Genomic DNA, 20,377 nt, shown 5'->3' on the forward strand with positions numbered 1-20,377 from the left:
GCTCTGGGAGTGAGGGACACTCCTTCTATTCCTTTTTAAATATTCATTTGGGGTTTTTTTTATTGGACAAGCTATTGCATATCTTGCAGCAGCTCAGCTCTTTCTTCCTTTCTGGATGGGCCACTTGAGCCAGAATTCATCCTAAATCTTTAAAGAGAGGTTTTGATCTGTCCTTGGCTAGAACCACTCTGGCTTTCAAGCTCCTGATGGCATGTGGCAGTAGTGTTTGCACTAATCCCTCTAGATCAAGTGCTCCAGTTGGTGTAAGCTCCAGGTGGTTATTATGGCATTGACATATTAACAAAACCTTGTTCCAAGTATAGCTTTGTCAAGACTGAATCACAAAATTTAAGTTGCTTTTATTTTTGTCTGCAGTACAAAAATTTGCAGAGCTTGAACCTCTTCAGTCTTTGAAAGACTAATGAGTGAAGGTGGTTCTGCAGTTCTGATCCTCCAGGAACTGGTGGGCAGCTGGAGATGGAAAAGCTCCACATCATCTTTATTAACCTTTTTGTCAGAGGCTCTGTGCAAAGGGGAGACAAATAATTCCATTTCACAGCTGGGTTTCTCTTTCTAACCATCCTCCCCAGTCTGGACAGTGTGAATGTCTTGGTAATGATACCTTTGCCAAATGAAGTTCCACACTAGAGAAGTGTCCATCTTTTTTTCTGAACCCCCTGGTTCAGTGGTGCTTTAGGAGCAGTGCTGATTTAGGTTTGCCTGTTCCCTCCCTCTAAGCTTTATATTTGAGGCTTAAGTGAAGGATTTGAAAGGTGCCGTGTAAAATGGGCCCCTGCACAGCAAGGTTTTCCTGGCTAGGGAGACCAATGAGGTGAGATTAGTGGTGTCAGCACTCTAACACTGGTAAAGAAAAAAGCAAACCTTGATTTCCTGGTATTTCTGTGCATATGAAACTGTTTGAATGCCTGTGCTTCCCCACCACGTGGTCTCTGGAGCAGCAGTCACACAGACTATACCTTGGGCAGATCCCTATTGCTCAAGGCCTTGCATGGCTCTGCACAAGGCAGAGGATGTGAGGCTGCTCCAGACATGCCACCTGGGAGCTGCTCTGGACTCCCTCCAGCACACTGGAGGCCTCACACGCTGTCCCTGCGCTGTGCCAGGCACTGCTGAAGTGCATGGTCCCCAGGCAGCTTCCCATGGAAACACTGCTCTCCAGGAAGGCAGAGCTCCAGTGCCACTGGCATAAGCCACCAGCCTCACTGGTTAATGCTGCAGACAACCCGCTGCAACAAACAGCCAAACAGGAGACACTTGCACTCTCTTTCCCAACACTTAACAATTTCCTTCTGGCTAGACTGTTCCCAAAGCTGAAAGGAGACAGAACAACTACAAATAATTCTTCCAAACTTTGCTGCCAGCAGCAAACACCCTACCTGCAATTCCCCACTGCAGTGGGGATGTTCGTGCTCCAGCATATTGCTGCAGTTGGAAAAGTGAACTAGACACTATGGCAAGTGGTCTGGCAGGGGAAATGGCCCTGCTCCTGCAACTTGCAATGCACCTGGAAATGATCTTGTGAGAAGAGAACAGAAATACAAAGGAAGGTGGAGGTGAGTGACCTGGGCAAGCGCTAGGTTGCAAGGTCTTAGTATGCACAGATAGATCCCTTTTCACTTCTTTCCCATCTGATTGCATGACAGATGCCTGATGGAGGTAAACATGCTGAGTTAGATCTGACTGGGAAAAGCTGACAAGCTTCCAGGTGCACAGCATGTTCTCTGACTTCTGTCCAATCTACCTGTTCCCATTTCTCATGCTCAGTGAACAAAGCAAAGGAAAAAGCACATCTAGTTTTAACAATTGCTTTTCTGTCCATCATACCCTGTTGGCTTCAGTTCTGAGTTCCTCACAAGTGAAGAAAATCATGTTGATTTGGAAATGTGTATAGTCAGCTTGGCAGTGCATACTTTCCAAATGTTCCCTCTGCTCCTTCTTCTTGCTTCTCCTTCCCTTCTAGCCCATCTGGTGGACACCCTGCCATGGGAGGAGCGTCTCTGCACATGGGTTTGTGGCCCTGGTGAGCACAGGACGTGTAACAGATCACAATGATAGAGATTGTATATAGCCATTGGCTACTCGAAATGTGGGCAACAAAAACTGTTCTCAAACTTTCCAATTGAGCAATTCTATGGGAAAGCAAAGCCCCCATGAAATACTGGCCAGTTAAACCACGGATCTGGGAACTCAGCTCCCCTGAAGTGCTTCTCATCATATTAAAAAAGACCCCTGGTTTGCTGTCCTAGTTCAGCAGGAGGGACCAGCTAACCCTGTGTGGGGGTGATCAAAGCTGTGTATTCTACCCCCTCTATTCATTCCCCAAGGACAATGGGCCATTAGCAGCAGCTGCCCAGGGAGTCATTGGCACCTTCACACCCAGCCTGAGGGGGGCGGAGCTGCTCATGGGCCATCAACAGTTCAACACCCCCTGGCTCCCAGAGTTAATCACCCATTGTGTGAGTCCCCGCCCAGGGGGAGGGACTGAGTGCTCCCTGAGGGTATATAAGTGGTGGGTAAGAAGACCTCGGGAACCTCTGGTCAGATCCAGAGCAGCAGCAGGACCTTGACAGGAGGAGATCCCCGCTCTCGCCCAGACCACAGCCCTCGCCTGCACCAACAGGTTTTTCTTTTCCTTTTGCTCTGGACTTGGGGGAGCCACAGGGGTCTCAGCACAAGGGCAAACAAACCCCCTTGGGTTTGTGCCCCAGGACACTGGGTTATACTGCTGGGGTATTGTGAGTTGAAAGCAATTTCCCTTGTGTGTCAGTGTTGTTATTGTAATATTATTATTAAATTTTAGGTCTGACTTATAATCTCTCTCGTGGTGAGTTCATTTCCCCTGCTGGTTCACCTTTAAACCAGCACATTTGCAAGACCGTATTAACTGTCCAATCTATCCTTGGCCTTGCCAAGAAAGGTGCAAACCAGATCACTCTGTCATGCAGATACTGGGGTGAGAGGAGAAACCAACAACCAGATTTATAAGCCTTCACAAATCTGGTGTGAATAATCACCACTGCAACTCAGGGTTTTCACCACGGCCCTGCCCACCAGAAGGGTGCCAGATCCATCACAATGTTACTACTGAGAGCTGATCTCACACCGAGGTGTTGCAGCCCTGGGTAGGCTGAGTGGAATGACAGCAAAGCCAATGCCAGCTAATGGGACAGCCTGTTCTTTAAGGTGCTGCTGTCATGGTGAGAAGTTCAGCCAATGCCCAAAGGCTGAACAGTGATGTTTGTCAGACCATTTTGATTCCTCTTGCCCAACTTCAGCTGTCCAGAGCTTTGATGTTCAGCTCACATTGTCAGCTCATCCCTTTCCCACCTAGGAGGGATGTTTGAAGTCAGTTTTTAGCTCTCTGGACAAGCCCATCTCTCCCTTGTGTAGATGACAGGCTTCCACTAGATGATTAGTAAGCTTAAGTTAAGCTGGCAGGAATTAGAGCTTTCCTCTTTGGCACTTTTTTTAATGTTGCCATTTAAAACTCTCTGCAAAATGTTCAAAGCAAAAATACAATCTTTCCAGGGGCTGAGAAAAGCTGGTTTCCCTTCTTACAAAGAAATTGTCTTTTATGCAAAGGAAGTTCCTGGCATACGAAGCCACTCAGAGAAACCTGGAGTGCAGTTTATTCTCTCCCCTCTCTGAAGCCAAAGAAGAAAACTGATCACTCAGGCTCCAGTTTTGATCCAGATCACTGCTAAGCTCCATAAAAGACCACAAACCTCATGCTGTTAGTCAGCTGCAGAAAGACTGGAAGATACCTACCTAGGAAAAGCTTTTGTTTTCCAAGCTAGTAAATAAAAGTAGCACCTTTCTCACAGTGATCTATAAAAACAGCAACACCCTTCAATTTAAGGGCAGCTTTTACTCATGAATGCTGAAGGAAAAAAGTACCAACTCATGGGGCCCACACAAACTAAAGTCATATGTATCTTTCCATTGGCAAAACCAAACCCTGGCAGGTGTTCTAAGCAATAAATTGCAACAGAAGGCAACTTGGAAAAGAAGAGGCAAAATCAACACAAGTGTTTGTAAATAACCCCAGTATGTGAGTATGTAAATGTGGACCTCACAGGAAACCCAAACCCAGTAATAATTACACTGTAACTACTGCTGTGCAAGGTCTGTAGAACAAGAGAACACAGTGTGGCACAGAAATGGTTGTCTATAAGGAAGTAAATCAGGACAGCTTGGCCAAAATAAGTGGTGGGTGAAAATTATCCCTCTGGGACATGGGCTGGGATAGATCCCATAGGAATAGGGAGCCTCTCTGAGCATGCAAGCCATCACACAGGGCCCTGATGAGATCTGAGAGCAATGCACAGTTGTGGTCTCCCAAATGCAAAAGCACTGCATTAGTTTTGAAGAGTTGCCAAGAAGGACTGTAGGGTGTCTCAGGAATCAGAACACCTATTTTGTACAGTGAGACTGAAAAGGGAGTGGCTTGTTTACCCCCAAAAATATCATCATTGCACAATTCCAGCAGGGCACACAAAAAGTGCCCAAACCAGCATCTGTTTGCAGGAACAAAGATGAATCATCCCTGATCTGGCTCAGTCTTAAACAGAATGTTTCATGAAATTCTGTGATGCAACATTCCCAGGTTGTATTAATCACCTAAATGATCAGCGTGGGTGCCCCACAAAGGCAGCTGTCAATGGGGCACAGAAGTTCCAGCAGCAGCTCTCAGCTGCCTTGTGGGCTCCATTAGATCTGCACCTTTCATAGGGTAACAAAAAGCTGGAGGTTTGCAGGGCAGGCAGTGGCAAAGGTCCCATCAGAGCTGCATTTGCTGCTCCCTGTGTGGACCAACAGCCACTTCACTGTCCCTCTGTCGTGCTGCTGGTGGTACCACAGCAGGAGATATTCAAACTTCAGTACATTAATCTGCTCCCAGGTCTCAGTACATCAAGCCCTCTGTGTATCTTCCTACCAGACCACTTGCAGAACCAAGGAATTTTGGGAAGAAAGGATAGCAGGTAAAACCTCCAATGCTGCAAAAACTGCCATCAGTTTGGGGCAGACACCAGGACAGAGGACATCAGATTTATGCCTCCCAGAAAAAACCAAAACCAAATTGTTGCTGAACCAAGCAAGCCAAAGTTTTCTCAGAGTCTTCTGGTTTGTGTCCTTCCAGCTCTCTGCTGGAAGTCTCTGTTCAGCTCAGTATCATTCTCTGATAGCTCTGAGACCTTCTCTCTGTTGTGTTTTTGTCCCTCCCTGCCCCTTCACTGCTGCTCAGAAAGCAGCTGACTGTGCTGCCTAACTTGGAGCTGCACAGCACATGCTGCCACGTCTCAAACTACTGCCTGTTCAAAACTCACCCCAGCCTGGGGCTCTTTAACCTTTCCCTGACTTTCACAAAGCTTGTAGGAATCCTGAGGATTTTAAGAATCTGCTCCTGTGTCTCATTTGGCTGAAAGCAGCTCCAGAAGTTCCCGCCAGACAAAAGGCAGCACCAAAGTGTGTGTGTGCTACTGCAGCTCCCCAAAGGCCAGCCCTAACCCCCCAGACTGGCACCAGTCTGTGGACAGATACACAGACACTGGCACTGAACCCTCCCATATTTGCCCTACACATCTGATGTGCTGAGGGGTTTGAATGTGTGAATGAGCTTAGGAACTTGCCTCCATGGCTAGCCCCAGGATCTCCTCCTGGAGAAACACTGGAGGAAATCTATGCTCCAGAAAAAAACAGTTTTATTTGTCAGTAATTATTCTTTGACCTTTCTTTTTAGTTGGGTTTGCACTCCAATCACCACAGAACAACTGCAGTGGCATCAAATCTCATTCTTGCTGCTGTTAGAGATTATCTGAGTCTTCCCAGGGGTGCATCAGATGGTGCTGGAAAGCACATGGCACAGCTCAGCCTGGCAAAGTCAGCATCTCAGAGCAGTGCAGCCTTTGCCACACAGCTGTATGTCAATTATTCAGCAAAGCAGCAAGGGCAGGCAATGGCTGTCAGTTCCTTTGGATCAAACCTGTCACTAGGAGAGCAATCAGGACTGGAAAAAAGCATTCCTGATCAGAAAACTCAAGAGAACATGGTTAACAGCTGAAAAAAAAAAAAGAATTGGCATTTCTGACTTCCTATTTAGAGACATCTGCAAAATAAATTACCTTGAATGAATTCACCCTGATCTATGAGAGGGTGAGCCAAGCCTGGTCAGCCCCGGGGCCACCAAGTTGCAGGGCCAGCCAGTGCCACACTCACAGCAACCAGCTCTGCCACCACAACCCGTGCCTTGGTGCAGCAGCCTGGGGGCAAAGAAGTTGCCCCACGACAGACCAAACACTGGAGTCCCCTTGTGGCTTCAGGGCCAGACCTGTTGGCCCGTGGCAGCAGAAGGGACCACACCTGAGAAAAGCCCTGCAAAGGCAGCAGCTGAACCCCAGCAAGGGAGTGAGCACAGCAGGGAACACTGTCTGGACCACCTAAAGCTGGTGTTTGTAGCATAAAGGGCTTCATGCTGTTCAAAGCAGCCAGAAAGTGCTGTGAGGGACCACCCAAACCCACCGGTGGCAATCAGGGGCAGGGACATCACGTGATGGTGACAGCAAAGACATTTATTAATTATTTCAGCAGGTTTTCATATCTTTTACACAATAGGCTGCAATTGTTCATTTAGGTCATGTGTCCTTGCTTCTAGCTACAATATCATAATACTTTTACCTATTAGCAACATTAATTCTTTTTGTTCCTTGTTCAAATCCTTCTTTCTTCCCCAGGGAACTGCTCCTCCTTACTTTTCCCATGGCTTGTATCCCATCAGGGTAACAATGCCCATTTCCTGCTGTTTTCCCGTGTCAGGAATCCCTGTCCCCACGGTCTGTGCAGCCCAGGCAGCAGCGTGTGCTGGGCCAGCCGGGCCTGCAGGGGCTGTCACAGGCCCCCAGCCTGTCCCCCCTCCACAGCACAGCCCTGGAGCTGCCAAATCCCGTGGGAATGTCGGGACTTGGGCATTTGTGACAAACCCAGCACACTCACCAAATCCTATTTTCAATTACTTGAAAAATTATCTTCACAAACTATACGGAATGTGTTTTTATTGTCCCTCAGCTTTGTAAGAGACGTCTTCCTTCCACTTGTCTCCATGCAGATGAAGGGTTGTAAAGGCTGGTTTTGTGCGGGTTTCTGTGAACGGGCCGTTCACACCCAGCGATGGGGATGGAGCAACAGCACAGCTGGGAAGGGACGGGGGTGTGGAGCCTCCCCCGAGCGCCGGAGCTGCTGCACCCCCCGGCCTGCCGAGCCCCCGGGCCCAGCCGGCGCCCTGGGCTACGCCTGGGGAATAGAGAACAGCATGAGGGGCTTTCCAACAGCTCCGCAGCCGCTGAGCCGCCAGGCCCCGCCGCAGCCGCCCCAGCGCACGGGCGGACAGGGCCGCGTCGGGTGCACGGCGCGCGGAAGGGGCCGGGAGGAGCCCGCTGGCACTCCAGGACAGACACGCGGCCGATCTGTGGCCGAGAAGCGGCGATGCCGTGAGGCGATGCCGTGAGGCGATGCCGGGGGCGGACAAAGGGACACCCGGCCCGCCGCTCCCCCTGCCGCGGCCTGCGCGCTCTGGCCAAGCTCATTCCCCCGCGGCCGCCGTAGCCCCGCGCGGTGACGGGAGGCGGCGGCGCGGGGGCTGCTGGGACATGTAGTCCTGGCGGGCGGGCCGCTGCATTGGCGGCGCGTTGCGCGGGGCCACGCGGGAACTACGGGCGGCGGAGGCGCGGGGCGCGCGCAGGCATGGCGGCCCCCTTGGTGCTGGTGGTGCTGGCGGCCGTGACGGTCCGCGCCGCGCTCTTCCGCTCCAGCCTCGCCGCCTTCATCGCCGAGCGCGTCGAGGTGGCGTCCCCGCTGAACGCCTGGAAGCGAGGTGAGGCCCGGCGAGCCCGGGCCGGGTGCCACTGGCCGGGCGGGCGGGCCGGGCCGGGAGCGGGCACAGCTCCGCCGGGAGCAGCCGGCGGGACTCCGGGCGGGCCGGGCCGGGAGCGGGCACAGCTCCGCCGGGAGCAGCCGGCGGGACTCCGGGCGGGCCGGGCAGGGAGCGGGCACAGCTCCGCCGGGAGCAGCCGGCGGGACTCCGGGCGGGCCGGGCCGGGAGCGGGCACAGCTCCGCCGGGAGCAGCCGGCGGGACCGGGCTGGCCGGGCAGGGAGCGGGCACAGCTCCGCCGGGAGCAGCCGGCGGGACTCCGGGCGGACGGGCAGGGAGCGGGCACAGCTCCGCCGGGAGCAGCCGGCGGGACTCCGGGCGGGCCGGGCCGGGCCGGGCCGGGAGCGGGCACAGCTCCGCCGGGAGCAGCCGGCGGGACTCCGAGCGGGCCGGGCCGGGAGCGGGCACAGCTCCGCCGGGAGCAGCCGGCGGGACTCCGGGCGGACGGGCAGGGAGCGGGCACAGCTCCGCCGGGAGCAGCCGGCGGGACCGGGCTGGGCACTGTCCCCGCCGCGTGTGGGCACCGCGGTTGTGTCACAGAATGCGCGAGTGGCAAACCCCGCCGTGCCCGCGGCCTCGCCGAGCCGCTGTCGGTGCGCTCTGCCTGCACTCCGACTTGTGGCTCCCGGCCTGGGCAGCGCTACCCGTGCCGTCCTTTCCCTTGTGCCGTTTATGGCCCCACACGTTGTTGCCAACACGATCCAAATTCACTTCTGAAGGCTGAGGTACAGTGCAATTGGGTCTCTTCAGTGGCCTTCCTCCCTGTGGCATCTGAGCCCATCAGGAACTTTAATTCTTTTAGAATACAGGCCTTTGAGAAAATAATACCCAGCTATTAAACAGGTAAAAGTATTTGCAGTTTTGGGGTGGAAAAGAGTGGCCTAGAGTAATAAAGGTCAAAAGTACAAATGCCTTTGGTGACCTGAGGCCTCTGCTCCAGTGCATGTAGCATTTCACACAACTGAGTCTTTTTAAATCTTCCCTTGGAGCATCAAGGTCGGCATCTGGCTAGTCAGGAGAGCAGCCAGGCTCACCTCAGAGCCTGGGCTGGCACCACATGGCAAGTTTGTGGCAGTCAGAATTGACTTCTCCAGCATTTCTCTGAACTGAGGGCCTCTTGTTGCTCCCTGTGGTCTCCTGTGTGTTTTCCTCCAAGCAAATGGGCTGTTTTCCTTGGCTGCTTTCACTGCACATGCTGCTCATCCCCAGGGAACCTTTATGCCCAGGAAGGTGGAGATCCTGTGGGAAGGTATGCACGTGTATTGCAGTGCAAGGTGTAATTCCATGATTGTGAAGAAGCTGAGTTAAGGCTGTGAAATGTCAGGAATTTTCAAAAACAGATAAAGCTTTTAGCTTTGTGTGGTGATACATGTTCATTTCTGTTCTTCCATGATGATTTTGGACATTTTAGACCTCTCTACATCTAACTAGGCAAAGCAGCTCAAATTCTGTATTATTTTGTGGTTTGTCCTCTCAGAATTAATATTTCTCCAGCACAGGTGCCATGTATCACCTCATAGGTGACTCAAAATCAGGAAATATCATACCTGTGATTTATGTAGAGTTAAGTGCAAAGCTGGAACAATTAAACAGGTTCTGAGTGCCTGTGCAAGGCAGAGCTGGGAGAGAATCAATCCTAGCTGGCCGTTGGCTCCATGAGGTTTGGTGTCATCCATTCAATTTGAGATTCTTACCAGTGTGGGTGTTTTAAAAACAGGTTTTCCCATCATGAGATGTCTCCCTTCCCCCATGACAGGGTTCTAATGCAGGTGTTCTGTCTGTGTTTCAGTGGTTGAAGGATTAGCTCTGCTGGATTTAGGGGTCTCGCCGTATTCTGGAGCTGTTTTCCATGAGGTTGGTTTGCATCCTTCCTTTTAAATGTGATATTCAAGTGGCACATGTCTTGGTCTTGCAGCTCATGGGCTGGCCAAGGCTGGGGACCTGTCTTGTCCCGAAGGCTTCAGAGAACCTGAACTCCTGTATTGTCTGTGCAACAGTTACAGTGACCAGTATCTCACTGTGCAGGTGATGCACTTCGGTGTTTGTTACCACCTATAGAAAGTCTGTCAGAGTGCTCTGTAGTGAGTGAAACACTCTGCTCACATCCAGATGGGGAGCAGGAAGACACAGTGTCACTGTGGGTCTGATACAAGGTACTGGGTAACAGCAGCTGGAGTTTCTGCATCGGCAGAAATATTAAGATGAGCACAAGCAGGCAGGTTATTTATTCCTTGCCATGCAAATGCCTCATTCCTACAAAATCACTTAAGCATCTGTGGGCTTTTGTGTGCTCAAGTGGTCTTGTTGGTGTGAAGGTACCTGGGGTGAGGCAGGTACTTTGTATTCCTCTGAAAACTGGTTTCTTTTTGATAAATTCACCTTCTCTAGACATGATTTTCTCCCATACTGTGAAATACTTTCCCATACTTATTTAGACATTATTTAGAAAGTATTTCAAAAGAAATCTGTTTTCTCACAGTGAAGACTGAATTTACAGCATGTAAATGTAGCACTTCCATATTAAGCTTTTGTGTAACAGGAATAATTCAAAAACATGTTTTTCCTCTTACTTTAAAAGGGAAAAGCTGTGGGAGTAAGAGTATGATAGAACTGTAATCCTACTGCTTTATGTTTTTGACATGCTTTCTTGTTTTTTTCATTATAAAACACTAATCTAAACAACAGGCTCAACAGTGAAACCAGCTAGATAGGAAATCTTTCAAAAGTACCTGCAGACAATCTGGAAAAATAGATTCTCTAGGAAAAAAAATTCTAAAGCTAATCTTTGTATGCTTTCTATTGTAAGTCTACCACTTGTAGCAGAATTGAAAAGTAGGAATAAAATACAATTTTTGAAGTGGAAGGTGTCTTTTATTGTGTGTTGAGAGCTTTGCAAGGACAAAGGCCAGTAAGTGTGCTTTGATTAACCACTTTGCTCTGAAGTACCAGCATTGGAGAAGAGGCCAAAGAAAATTACTTTTGGCAGTGTCTTGTAGCACTAAGTGATGTCTTTTATCTGGACAGTATTTGACATGGATTTCCCTTCTGTTCTCTTTTAGACCCCACTGATAATCTATCTCTTTCACTTCCTGATTGAATATGCTGAGCTGGTGTTCATGGTAAGTGCTCCAGGAAAGCTCCTCCTGGAATGCCCCATTCAGGGAAGGGCTGAGTGTGCCTTTCAGTCCTGCAGGAACTGGAGACCTTCAGCCTCCCTGTAGCTCAGATTCCTGCTGAGCTCACAGTTTCATTAGAAAGGCAGCTTTGCCTTTACAAACCCACTATTCAGGCTTTTCCCTTCTTGTACATATTCCTTATCTTTTGTGAGTTCTTGCTTAGATAAGTGTCCCCCCAGAGCAATAGGAAGGTGTCATTTCAGGTTTCAAAGCTTGCCTCTTACAGGTAACAGAATACTTTGTCCTCCCAGCCTAATCCTTACACTGCTGTTTCTTACTCTACCCACTGTCAAACCCCAGGCCTGCAAAGAGCACAAATGGGTTCATTGTCCAAATGTCTCTTGCAAATCGTTCTTCAAGTTCTGCATAATTCAGGACAGAAATCCTGTAGCTGGCTGCTGTCCCCAGGAGCCCTCCAGGCAGGGCTCCTGTAGAGGTAACAGTCCTCTGCCTTGGGCTGGTGCTGGTTGTTCAGGTGACTGTGCTGCTGCCTGGCAGGTTTGGGACAGCTCAAGGCACTGTTGGGCTGGATTAAAGGCCAGAGGGCTGAACCAGCTGGGCACTGCCCTAGTGCTGCCTGTGCTCTGGCTGGGCCAGGGGTTCTCTCTGTTACCCTCTCTTGCTTCAGTTTCTTTCCTCTTGATCCCCCATTCTCTTGTAAATATTTGGTGCAGTTCATACCCTCAGGATGCAGCAGTGGTGTGTGAGGGCACTGTACAAATCAGCAATCCAGTGTTTTTAAAGCTTGTGTTTTCTTCCCCTGAGCTGAGTCAGATTAGTGTGAGGATAAGAAAAGGTTTTTTGAGTTAGGAAAGTTTTGAGGTTACAGGCTAGGCCTTGTAGCTTTGTGGTACAGAGAGGAGAACACTGAAACTTAATTAGTCCTGTGAGAAAAAACAGCAGGCTAGCAAAACCAAAGTGAGATAAGAAGGTTTGGGGAGAAGCTATCCATGAGAAAGGAATGTTGGAGAGATAAATTTCTCACGGGAGAGAGAACATCTGGGCAAAGAGTGACATCCAATTAGGAGCTGTAATAAGGTTTATAGACACTGTGATACAACCTATAGAACTTGGCTGTGGGTGGGATTTGACAATATATATTGTGTAATTTGGAGTTAGAGTGTATCTCCTTTCTTTTTCTTTCTTGCTCTGCTTTTTCTTTTATTTTTCTTCATGGAGTGATTTAATAAAATATCTCGTGTGTGACACCTGCCAGCTGTGTCCCCTTCTTTTGGTGCCACAATTTCAAGCCAGACTACCATAGATTAGAGTCCTTATTCCATACTGACCAATATCTTTTTATCATTTGCTTATTTTGCTTAGTTTGTTTATCCCTTGGTTTTTTAGATAACTGATGTGCTGACTGCTGTTGCCCTTTACTTGGCCATCCAGGACTTCAACAAAGTTGTGGTAAGCTGAATTCCCAGTGTTGCTGGTCCTCTTCTGGCAGCAAATATAATTGTCTTGTACCAACGAAAACATACACCAGAGGATGCAGTATTGGGTCCTTGTTCAGTGAATCTGGTCAGATTTTATTATAAACATGAGGACTGAAGGTGGGGAACAACTGAGGTATTTTAAGTTTTATTGTGACACTATTACAGCATGAAACAAATTAGCATCTCAGTCTACACACTGATGATCACAGCAGAGTACAATCTTCTACAGCCTGAATGTTCTGCCTTGGAGGGGCTCTCTGTGCACACAGTGTGAGGGAACACACAGACCAGACATGTGTAAAGGAAGACATAAAGCTGTCCAAGGATGCTGAGTTGACATAAATCATGGAAATGAGCATGGTTAAAGTCTGACACCAAATATTACTTGTTTCCTTCAAATTGTAAGTACCTGTGTTTGGAGATGAGTGATTCCTCCCAGCTCTCTTCCACAGGTAGCTCAAAGAACATTTTGTGTAAGCAGTGCTGTGCCCTCTGCAATTCCAGAGGGTCAGGGATTCACTATCAACATAACAGGGAGGCTACATTTCCTACAACATCTGATTAGTCTCCCATCCAGCTACATGCTTGCCCTTGTCCTCTGACTTGGAGATTGAAGAAATAAATCACAGTAGAACTGCAAACATGTAACAATCCCACATGTGAGTTACTTTCCTGGTTGAGAATTCACTGCCAGCCTCTCTGTCCTGGCTCGCCATGACATGCTTCCATAGCTTCCTATTGCCCATTTCTCTTTTGTCTCCATGGAGAGCCTCATAGAACAAGATGGAGTAAAGAGAGATTTGGCCTGGAGGTATCTATCTTCAAAGTAACAAAGACTGCATGCTTCTGGGTCTTTGGTTTTCAGGGACTTGTGTGTTGAACAGTGAATTTATGAAGTCAACATTTCTTTAGACATCCAGACAGACTGACAGTGTTGAACTCTCATGTGGTGAAGTCACTCTCAGCTCTGTCAAGAGCTAGACACAAGTAATTAAGGAAGTTCAAATAAGGAGGCATTTTCTAGTTTCTCTTGACTCTCACTTCAGTTGTCAAGTATTTGGGAAAAGAGTGGGGTTTTTTTGTTTGTACAGCTCCTCATGTAACATGAGTTTTGGCTTACCTGGGGCTCAGATATGCTCTACAGTATCAGAAACCCCAAATAATTGGCTAAGTAATATGAAATAGAATTACACAGGTAATATAAAATAGTGGCTTTCCTCTTCTGACAGTCTTTGATGATTCTCCTTTGTTCAGTTCAAAAAGCAGAAGCTCCTGATAGAGCTGGATAAATATGCACCAGATGTGGCTGAGCTCATCCAGACGCCCGTGGAGATGCACTACATCCCCCTCAAGGTAGCACTGTTGTAAGTATTGCTCTTGGAGGTTGCAGTGGGCTTTTATTTTTCTCATTTGGAGATTCAACATTTGTTGAAGGGTTTTTTTCCCCAGAAATTCTAAATTTCCTATTGGCCCTGAATACTCAGCTTGAAAGTGAAAAGCAGGTGCATTTGCACGTTGTTTGTTGCCAGCAAGTAAATTCACTCAGGCTCAGCAGCATTAAGGTCGTTCATTTGGTAGCAAGAACATTATGTCTGCACAGGTCACATTCCCACTTATTTTGCCTATATGCTGATGTTATCAAAATTGATTCCATGCCTTCCAAATGGTGTCTTTTCAGAAAAATGAGGAGCGTTTTTGAGCAGTGGGACAAAAGGTTTGCTGACTATCACAACTTGGATGTCCCAAATTGCTTATTACAGTTCAAAGATATTTTCAGGTTGTCATCTTATTAATGTCATGTCTTGTTGTTCCTCTGTGTGCTGAACATTTTATTTCAGAAGACTTCAACTAGAATAAATAATATACAAGCAACATACCTACTATTAATTTTTTCAGTGGTGTTTTGACACAGAGAAATCATCTGAATTATTCTGTGTCAGAGAGAATTCTCCATTAGATAAGTTGTTATTTTTTCTTATTTTTATATGAATTTTTTAAATGTCTGTGCTGGTTTGAAGGTGAACCAGCAGGGGAAATGAACTCACCACGAGAGAGATTATAAGTCAGAGCTAAAATTTAATAATAATATTACAATAACAACACTGACACACAAGGGAAATTGCTTTCAACTCACAATACCCCAGCAGTATAACCCAGTGTCCTGGGGCACAAACCCAAGGGGGTTTGTTTGCCCTTGTGCTGAGACCCCTGTGGCTCCCCCAAGTCCAGAGCAAAAGGAAAAGAAAAACCTGTTGGTGCAGGCGAGGGCTGTGGTCTGGGCGAGAGCGGGGATCTCCTCCTGTCAAGGTCCTGCTGCTCCTCTGGATCCGACAAGAAGTTCCCGAGGTCTTCTTACCCACCCCTTATGTACCCTCAGGGAGCTCTCAGTCCCTCCCCCTGGGTGGGGACTCACACAATGGGTGATTAACTCTGGGAGCCAGGGGGTGTTGAACTGTTGATGGCCCATTAGCAGCTCCGCCCCCCTCAGGCTGGGTGTGAAGTGATAATGGCTCCCTGGGCAGCTGCTGCTAATGGCCCATTGACCTTGGGGAATGAATAGAGGGGGTAGAATACACAGCTTTGATCACCCTCACACAGGGTTAGCTGGTCCCTCCTGCTGAACTAGGACATTATCCACCCCTTATTCTACTCCATCTAGTCATTCCCAAATTAATTCCCTTTTTACCTATACATATATATACACATATATACGATGAAACATTACAAACTCTTCTCGCTCAAAATTAGGTCCCCTTGTGGTACACATCGTGTTTCTCCATCTTTTTGCATTACCCACCAAGTGCAACCAGGTCCTTGAGCAAACACAATCCCTCGGATGGGTTTGCCTTTGTTTGAGGTGGGACTCACCCAAACAGTCTTTCCTAACATACCTCTCATATGGACCACAGGGACTTTATCTCCATCTACAGTATTCAAGAGTTCTGATTGGGCAGGGCCAGCTCGATTGATGGAGCCCCGGGTGTTGACCAACCAGGTGGCCTTTGCCAAATGCAGCTCCCAGTGTTTGAAAGTTCCCCCACCCAACGCCTTCAAGGTTGTTTTCAGCAGTCCATTACATCGCTCAACTTTCCCGGCAGCTGGAGCATGGTAGGGGATATGATACACCCACTCAATGCCGTGCTCTCTGGCCCAGGTGTCTATGAGGCTGTTCTTGAAGTGGGTGCCGTTGTCAGACTCTATTCTCTCTGGGGTGCCGTGTCTCCACAGGACTTGTTTCTCAAGGCCCAGGATGGTATTCCGGGCAGTGGCGTGAGATACGGGGTATGTTTCCAGCCATCCAGTGGTTGCCTCTACCATGGTCAGCACATAGCGCTTGCCTTGGCGTGTTTGGGGAAGTGTGATGTAGTCAACTTGCCAGGCTTCCCCATACCTGTATTTCGACCATCGTCCACCATACCATAGAGGCTTCACCCGCTTGGCCTGCTTGATGGCAGCACATGTGTCACAGTCATGGATAACCTGTGAGACACTGTCCATGGTTAGATCCACCCCTCGGTCACGAGCCCATCTGTATGTCGCATCTCTGCCCTGATGACCAGAGGCATCATGGGCCCATCGGGCTAGAAACAATTCACCTTTATGCTGCCAATCCAGATCTACCTGAGAGACTTCAATCCTGGCAGCTCGATCCACCTGCTCGTTGTTACGATGCTCCTCATTAGCCCGGCTCTTGGGTACATGAGCATCTACGTGACGGACCTTCACACTCAGCTTCTCTACCCGAGCAGCGATGTCCTGCCACATCTCAGCCGCCCAGATGGGTTTCCCTTTGCGCTGCCAGCCGGCCTTTCTCCAACGCTCCAGCCATCCCCACAGAGCACTGGCCACCATCCACGAGTCAGTGTAAAGGTAGAGTCTTGGCCACTTCTCTCGTTCAGCGATATCCAAAGCCAGCTGAACAGCTTTCAGCTCTGCAACCTGACTTGATCCACCTTGTCCTTCAGTCGCTTCTGCAACTCGACGTGTAGGACTCCATACAGCTGCTTTCCATTTCCGGCTTGTCCCTACAATGCGGCAAGAGCCATCTGTGAAGAGAGCATATCGCTTCTCTTCTGGCAGCTGGTTATATGGTGGGGCCTCCTCAGCTTGTGTCACCTGCTCCTCTTCTTCTTCAGAGGACAATCCGAAACTCTCACCTTCCGGCCAGTTAGTGATGATTTCCAAAATCCCAGGGCGATTAGGGTTCCCTATCCGGGTTCGCTGCGTGATCGGAGCGGTCCACTTACTCCATGTGGCATCAGTGGCGTGATGGGTAGAAGGAGCTTTTCCTTTGAACATCCAGCCCAACACTGGTAGTCGGGGTGCCAGGATGAGCTGTGCCTCAGTGCCAGTCACTTCTGAGGCGGCTCGAACTCCTTCATAAGCTGCCAGGATCTCTTTCTCAGTTGGGGTGTAGCTGGCCTCAGATCCTTTGTATCCCCGGCTCCAGAATCCCAGCGGTCGTCCTCGAGTCTCCTCAGGTACTTTCTGCCAGAGGCTCCAGGATGGGCCATTCTCCCCGGCTGCAGTGTAGAGCACATTCTTCACATCCTGTCCTGTCCTGACTGGCCCAAGGGCTACTGCATGGGTAATCTCCTGTTTAATCTGCTCAAAGGCTTGTTGTTGTTCAGGGCCCCACTGGAAATCATTTTTCTTCCGTGTCACAAGGTAGAGAGGGCTTACAATCTGACTGTACTCAGGGATATGCATCCTCCAAAAGCCCACGGCACCTAGGAAAGCCTGAGTTTCCTTCTTGCTGGTCGGTGGGGACATAGCTGCTATTTTGTTGATCACCTCTGTTGGAATCTGGCGACGCCCGTCTTGCCACTTCACTCCTAGGAACTGAATTTCCTGAGCAGGTCCCTTGACCTTACTTCGTTTAATGGCAAAACCAGCTCTTAGGAGAATCTGGATTATCTTCTTTCCTTTCTCAAAAACCTCCCCTGCTGTGTTCCCCCATACAATGATGTCATCGATGTACTGTAGATGTTCTGGAGCCTCACCCTTTTCCAATGCAGTCTGGATCAGTCCATGGCAAATGGTGGGACTGTGTTTCCACCCCTGGGGCAGTCGATTCCAGGTGTACTGCACCCCCTTCCAGGTGAAAGCGAACTGCGGCCTGCACTCTGCTGCCAACGGAATGGAGAAAAAGGCATTGGCAATGTCGATGGTGGCACCACTTGGCTGCCTTGGACTCCAGCTCATACTGAAGCTCCAGCATGTCCGGCACAGCGGCACTCGGGGGGGGTGTGACCTCATTGAGACCACGGTAATCCACCGTCAGCCTCCACTCTCCACTGGACTTTCGTACTGGCCATATGGGGCTATTAAAGGGTGAGTGAGTCTTGCTGACCACCCCTTGGCTCTCCAGCTCACGAATCATCTTGTGTATGGGGGTCACAGAGTCTCGGTCAGTGCGGTATTGCCGACGGTGCACTGTGGCTGTGGCCAGCGGTACCAATTGTTCTTCAACTTTCAGCAGTCCCACAGCAGAAGGGTCCTCTGAGAGGCCAGGCAAGGTGCTCAGCTGTCTGATTTCCTCTGTCTCCACAGCAGCTATGCCAAAGGCCCAACGCAGTCCCTTTGGGTCTTTGAAATATCCATTCCTCAGGTAGTCTATGCCAAGGATACACGGGGCTTCTGGACCAGTCACAATGGGGTGTCTATGCCATTCCTTCCCAGTCAAGCTGACTTCAGCTTCCAGTACAGTCAGCTGTTGGGATCCCCCTGTCACCCCAGAAATAGAGATGGATTCTGCCCCAACGTATCCTGATGGCATCAACGTGCATTGTGCACCAGTGTCCACTAAAGCTTTGTATTTCTGTGGGTCTGATGAGCCAGGCCACCGAATCCACACAGTCCAATAAACCCGATTGTCCCTCTCCTCTACCTGGCTAGAGGCAGGGCCCCCCTAATTCTGGTCATGGTATTCACTGCGCTCTCCCTGTGAATATGACCGGGAGGTTCCTTCAAGAGGATCGGGCATAACATCATCATTCCTATACTGTCTGGAGCCTTGCCCACGAGAGACCAGAGCAGCCTTCAACCTTGAAGAATTCCCTGTGTTAGTTGTGCCTCTTTGCAATTCACGTACCCGAGCTGCTAAGGAAGAGGTGGGTTTCCCATCCCACTTCCTCATATCTTCTCCATGCTCATGGAGGTAAAACCACAGATTGCCGCGTGGAGTGTACCCTTTCTCCTTAGCTGGAAGACGCCTGCTTCTGATGGCAGAGACTCTCGTTTGTTCTGGAGAGATATGGAAGAGTCCTTCCTTAATCTTCTCTTCCAGTTCAGCCAGTTTTGTTTCCACAGCTGAGACGTGGGCTTGTAATGGAGCAGTGACAGTGTCTTCATAAATCCTGAGTTTGCTGACCAGTGCACCCACCTTGTCTTCTCCCTCTCTCCACTGCAATGTTGCCAGGTAGCGAGAATACATTTCTGGCCCAAGTCGTGCAAATTTTAACCACATCTGGGATGTGCACTGGACACCATCTGGACTTTTAGGGAATCTCTCATCCTCTGAAAAGATTATCTCCAGTACGGCTAATTCCCTTAAGCACCGGATACCTTGTTCCATCGTGTTCCATTGTCCTTGCTGTACGTGGAGGTCCTCCTTACAAAGATATCTCTCCCTCACGCTTGACAACAGTCGCCGCCAGAGGCTGAGAGTTTCCTGTCTCTTTCCAATGCCCTGATCAATGACAACATCTCGACAAAGGGATCCCAGCTGCCTTGCCTCACTCCCATCTAGAATTGTATCATTGGCTGCAGCATCCCAGATTCGAAGTAGCCAGGTCAAGATGGACTCATTTGCCTGTCGTGTGAACTCTCTCCGGAGCTCACGCAGCTCTCCCAGGGATAGGGACCGGGTGATTATTTCTGGCTCCATTTCTTCTGCTTGAGATGAAGGTCCTGACTCTTCCTCATCATGCGCTATACGAACTGATTTGGTCTTTGATTTTCTTTTCTGGACAGGGGCAACTGCTATCGGTTTCTGTTGTCCTTCTGGCTCCTCCATGGTTTGTGTGGACATGGTGCTGGTTGATTTCTTTCCCTTTCTCTCTGGCTCAGCTGTGGTTTGTGTGGGCATGGTGCTGGTTGATGTGTCTCTTCTCTCTGACTCGGCCATGGTTTGGGTGGACATGGTACTGGTTGATGTATCTCTCTTCCTCTCTGGCTCAGTCATGGTCTGGGTGGACATGCTGCTGGTTGATGTATCTCTCTTCCTCTCTGGCTCAGCCGTGGTTTGGGTGGACATGGTACCTGTGGATTTGCTCCTTTTCTCCTCCTCCTGATGATGCTGTACCACACCAAGCAGTGTGCGGTAGGCAGTGGCCAGGGCCCAGCAGGTTGCTGTGAGCTGCACCTCTCTGGGACTACCAGAGCATCTTCCTTTCACATAGCTTAGCATTTTGGCAGGGTCCTGCAGTTGTTCTGGGGTGAATTTCCAGATCATTTGGGGAGAGAAGGTCTCCAAATACTGGCCCATATCTTCCCACTTCCCGTGCCACTCAACATCATCCGCTCCCAGGGCAGGCCTCCAGCAAGTCTCCTTAGAAAGCCCAGTTCTGACCCTAAACATGGTGTATACAGTACAGAGGAGACAAAGCAACACTAACAGCACTAACAGTAGGATTATGCTGTCCCTAACATCAAAAGGAAGCTCAATATTTTCAATGATTCTTGTAGCAGAGGTGAAAAGGTGGAAGTAACCATCTCCGCCTGTTTTCCCCACAGTCTGGGTGCTATTTTTAATGAGACCCCAGGGGTAACAGCCCAAACCAGGACAGGCACACCAGACTGAATATACATTCAC

At 49.4% G+C, this 20,377-nt stretch overlaps 1 protein-coding gene across 2 annotated transcripts in view; it reads left to right on the forward strand.

Moving 5' to 3' along the window:
- Positions 1-7,684: 7,684 nt before the first annotated feature.
- Positions 7,685-20,377, forward strand: part of PIGU (phosphatidylinositol glycan anchor biosynthesis class U) — a 35,490-nt gene continuing 22,797 nt past the window's right edge. Inside the window, exons 1-5 of one of the 2 annotated variants that reach the window (XM_071573114.1) lie at positions 7,685-7,888; positions 9,736-9,800; positions 11,006-11,065; positions 12,470-12,532; positions 13,816-13,925. In XM_071573114.1, the coding sequence (XP_071429215.1) occupies positions 7,759-7,888; positions 9,736-9,800; positions 11,006-11,065; positions 12,470-12,532; positions 13,816-13,925 (428 nt within the window). In that variant the 5' untranslated portion in view covers positions 7,685-7,758. The remainder of the gene's footprint in view (positions 7,889-9,735; positions 9,801-11,005; positions 11,066-12,469; positions 12,533-13,815; positions 13,926-20,377) is intronic. The other variant, XM_071573115.1, reaches the window with a different exon arrangement.

The sequence above is a fragment of the Pithys albifrons genome, chromosome 18 (assembly GCF_047495875.1).
Source record: "Pithys albifrons albifrons isolate INPA30051 chromosome 18, PitAlb_v1, whole genome shotgun sequence".
NCBI classification, from domain to species: domain Eukaryota; kingdom Metazoa; phylum Chordata; class Aves; order Passeriformes; family Thamnophilidae; genus Pithys; species Pithys albifrons.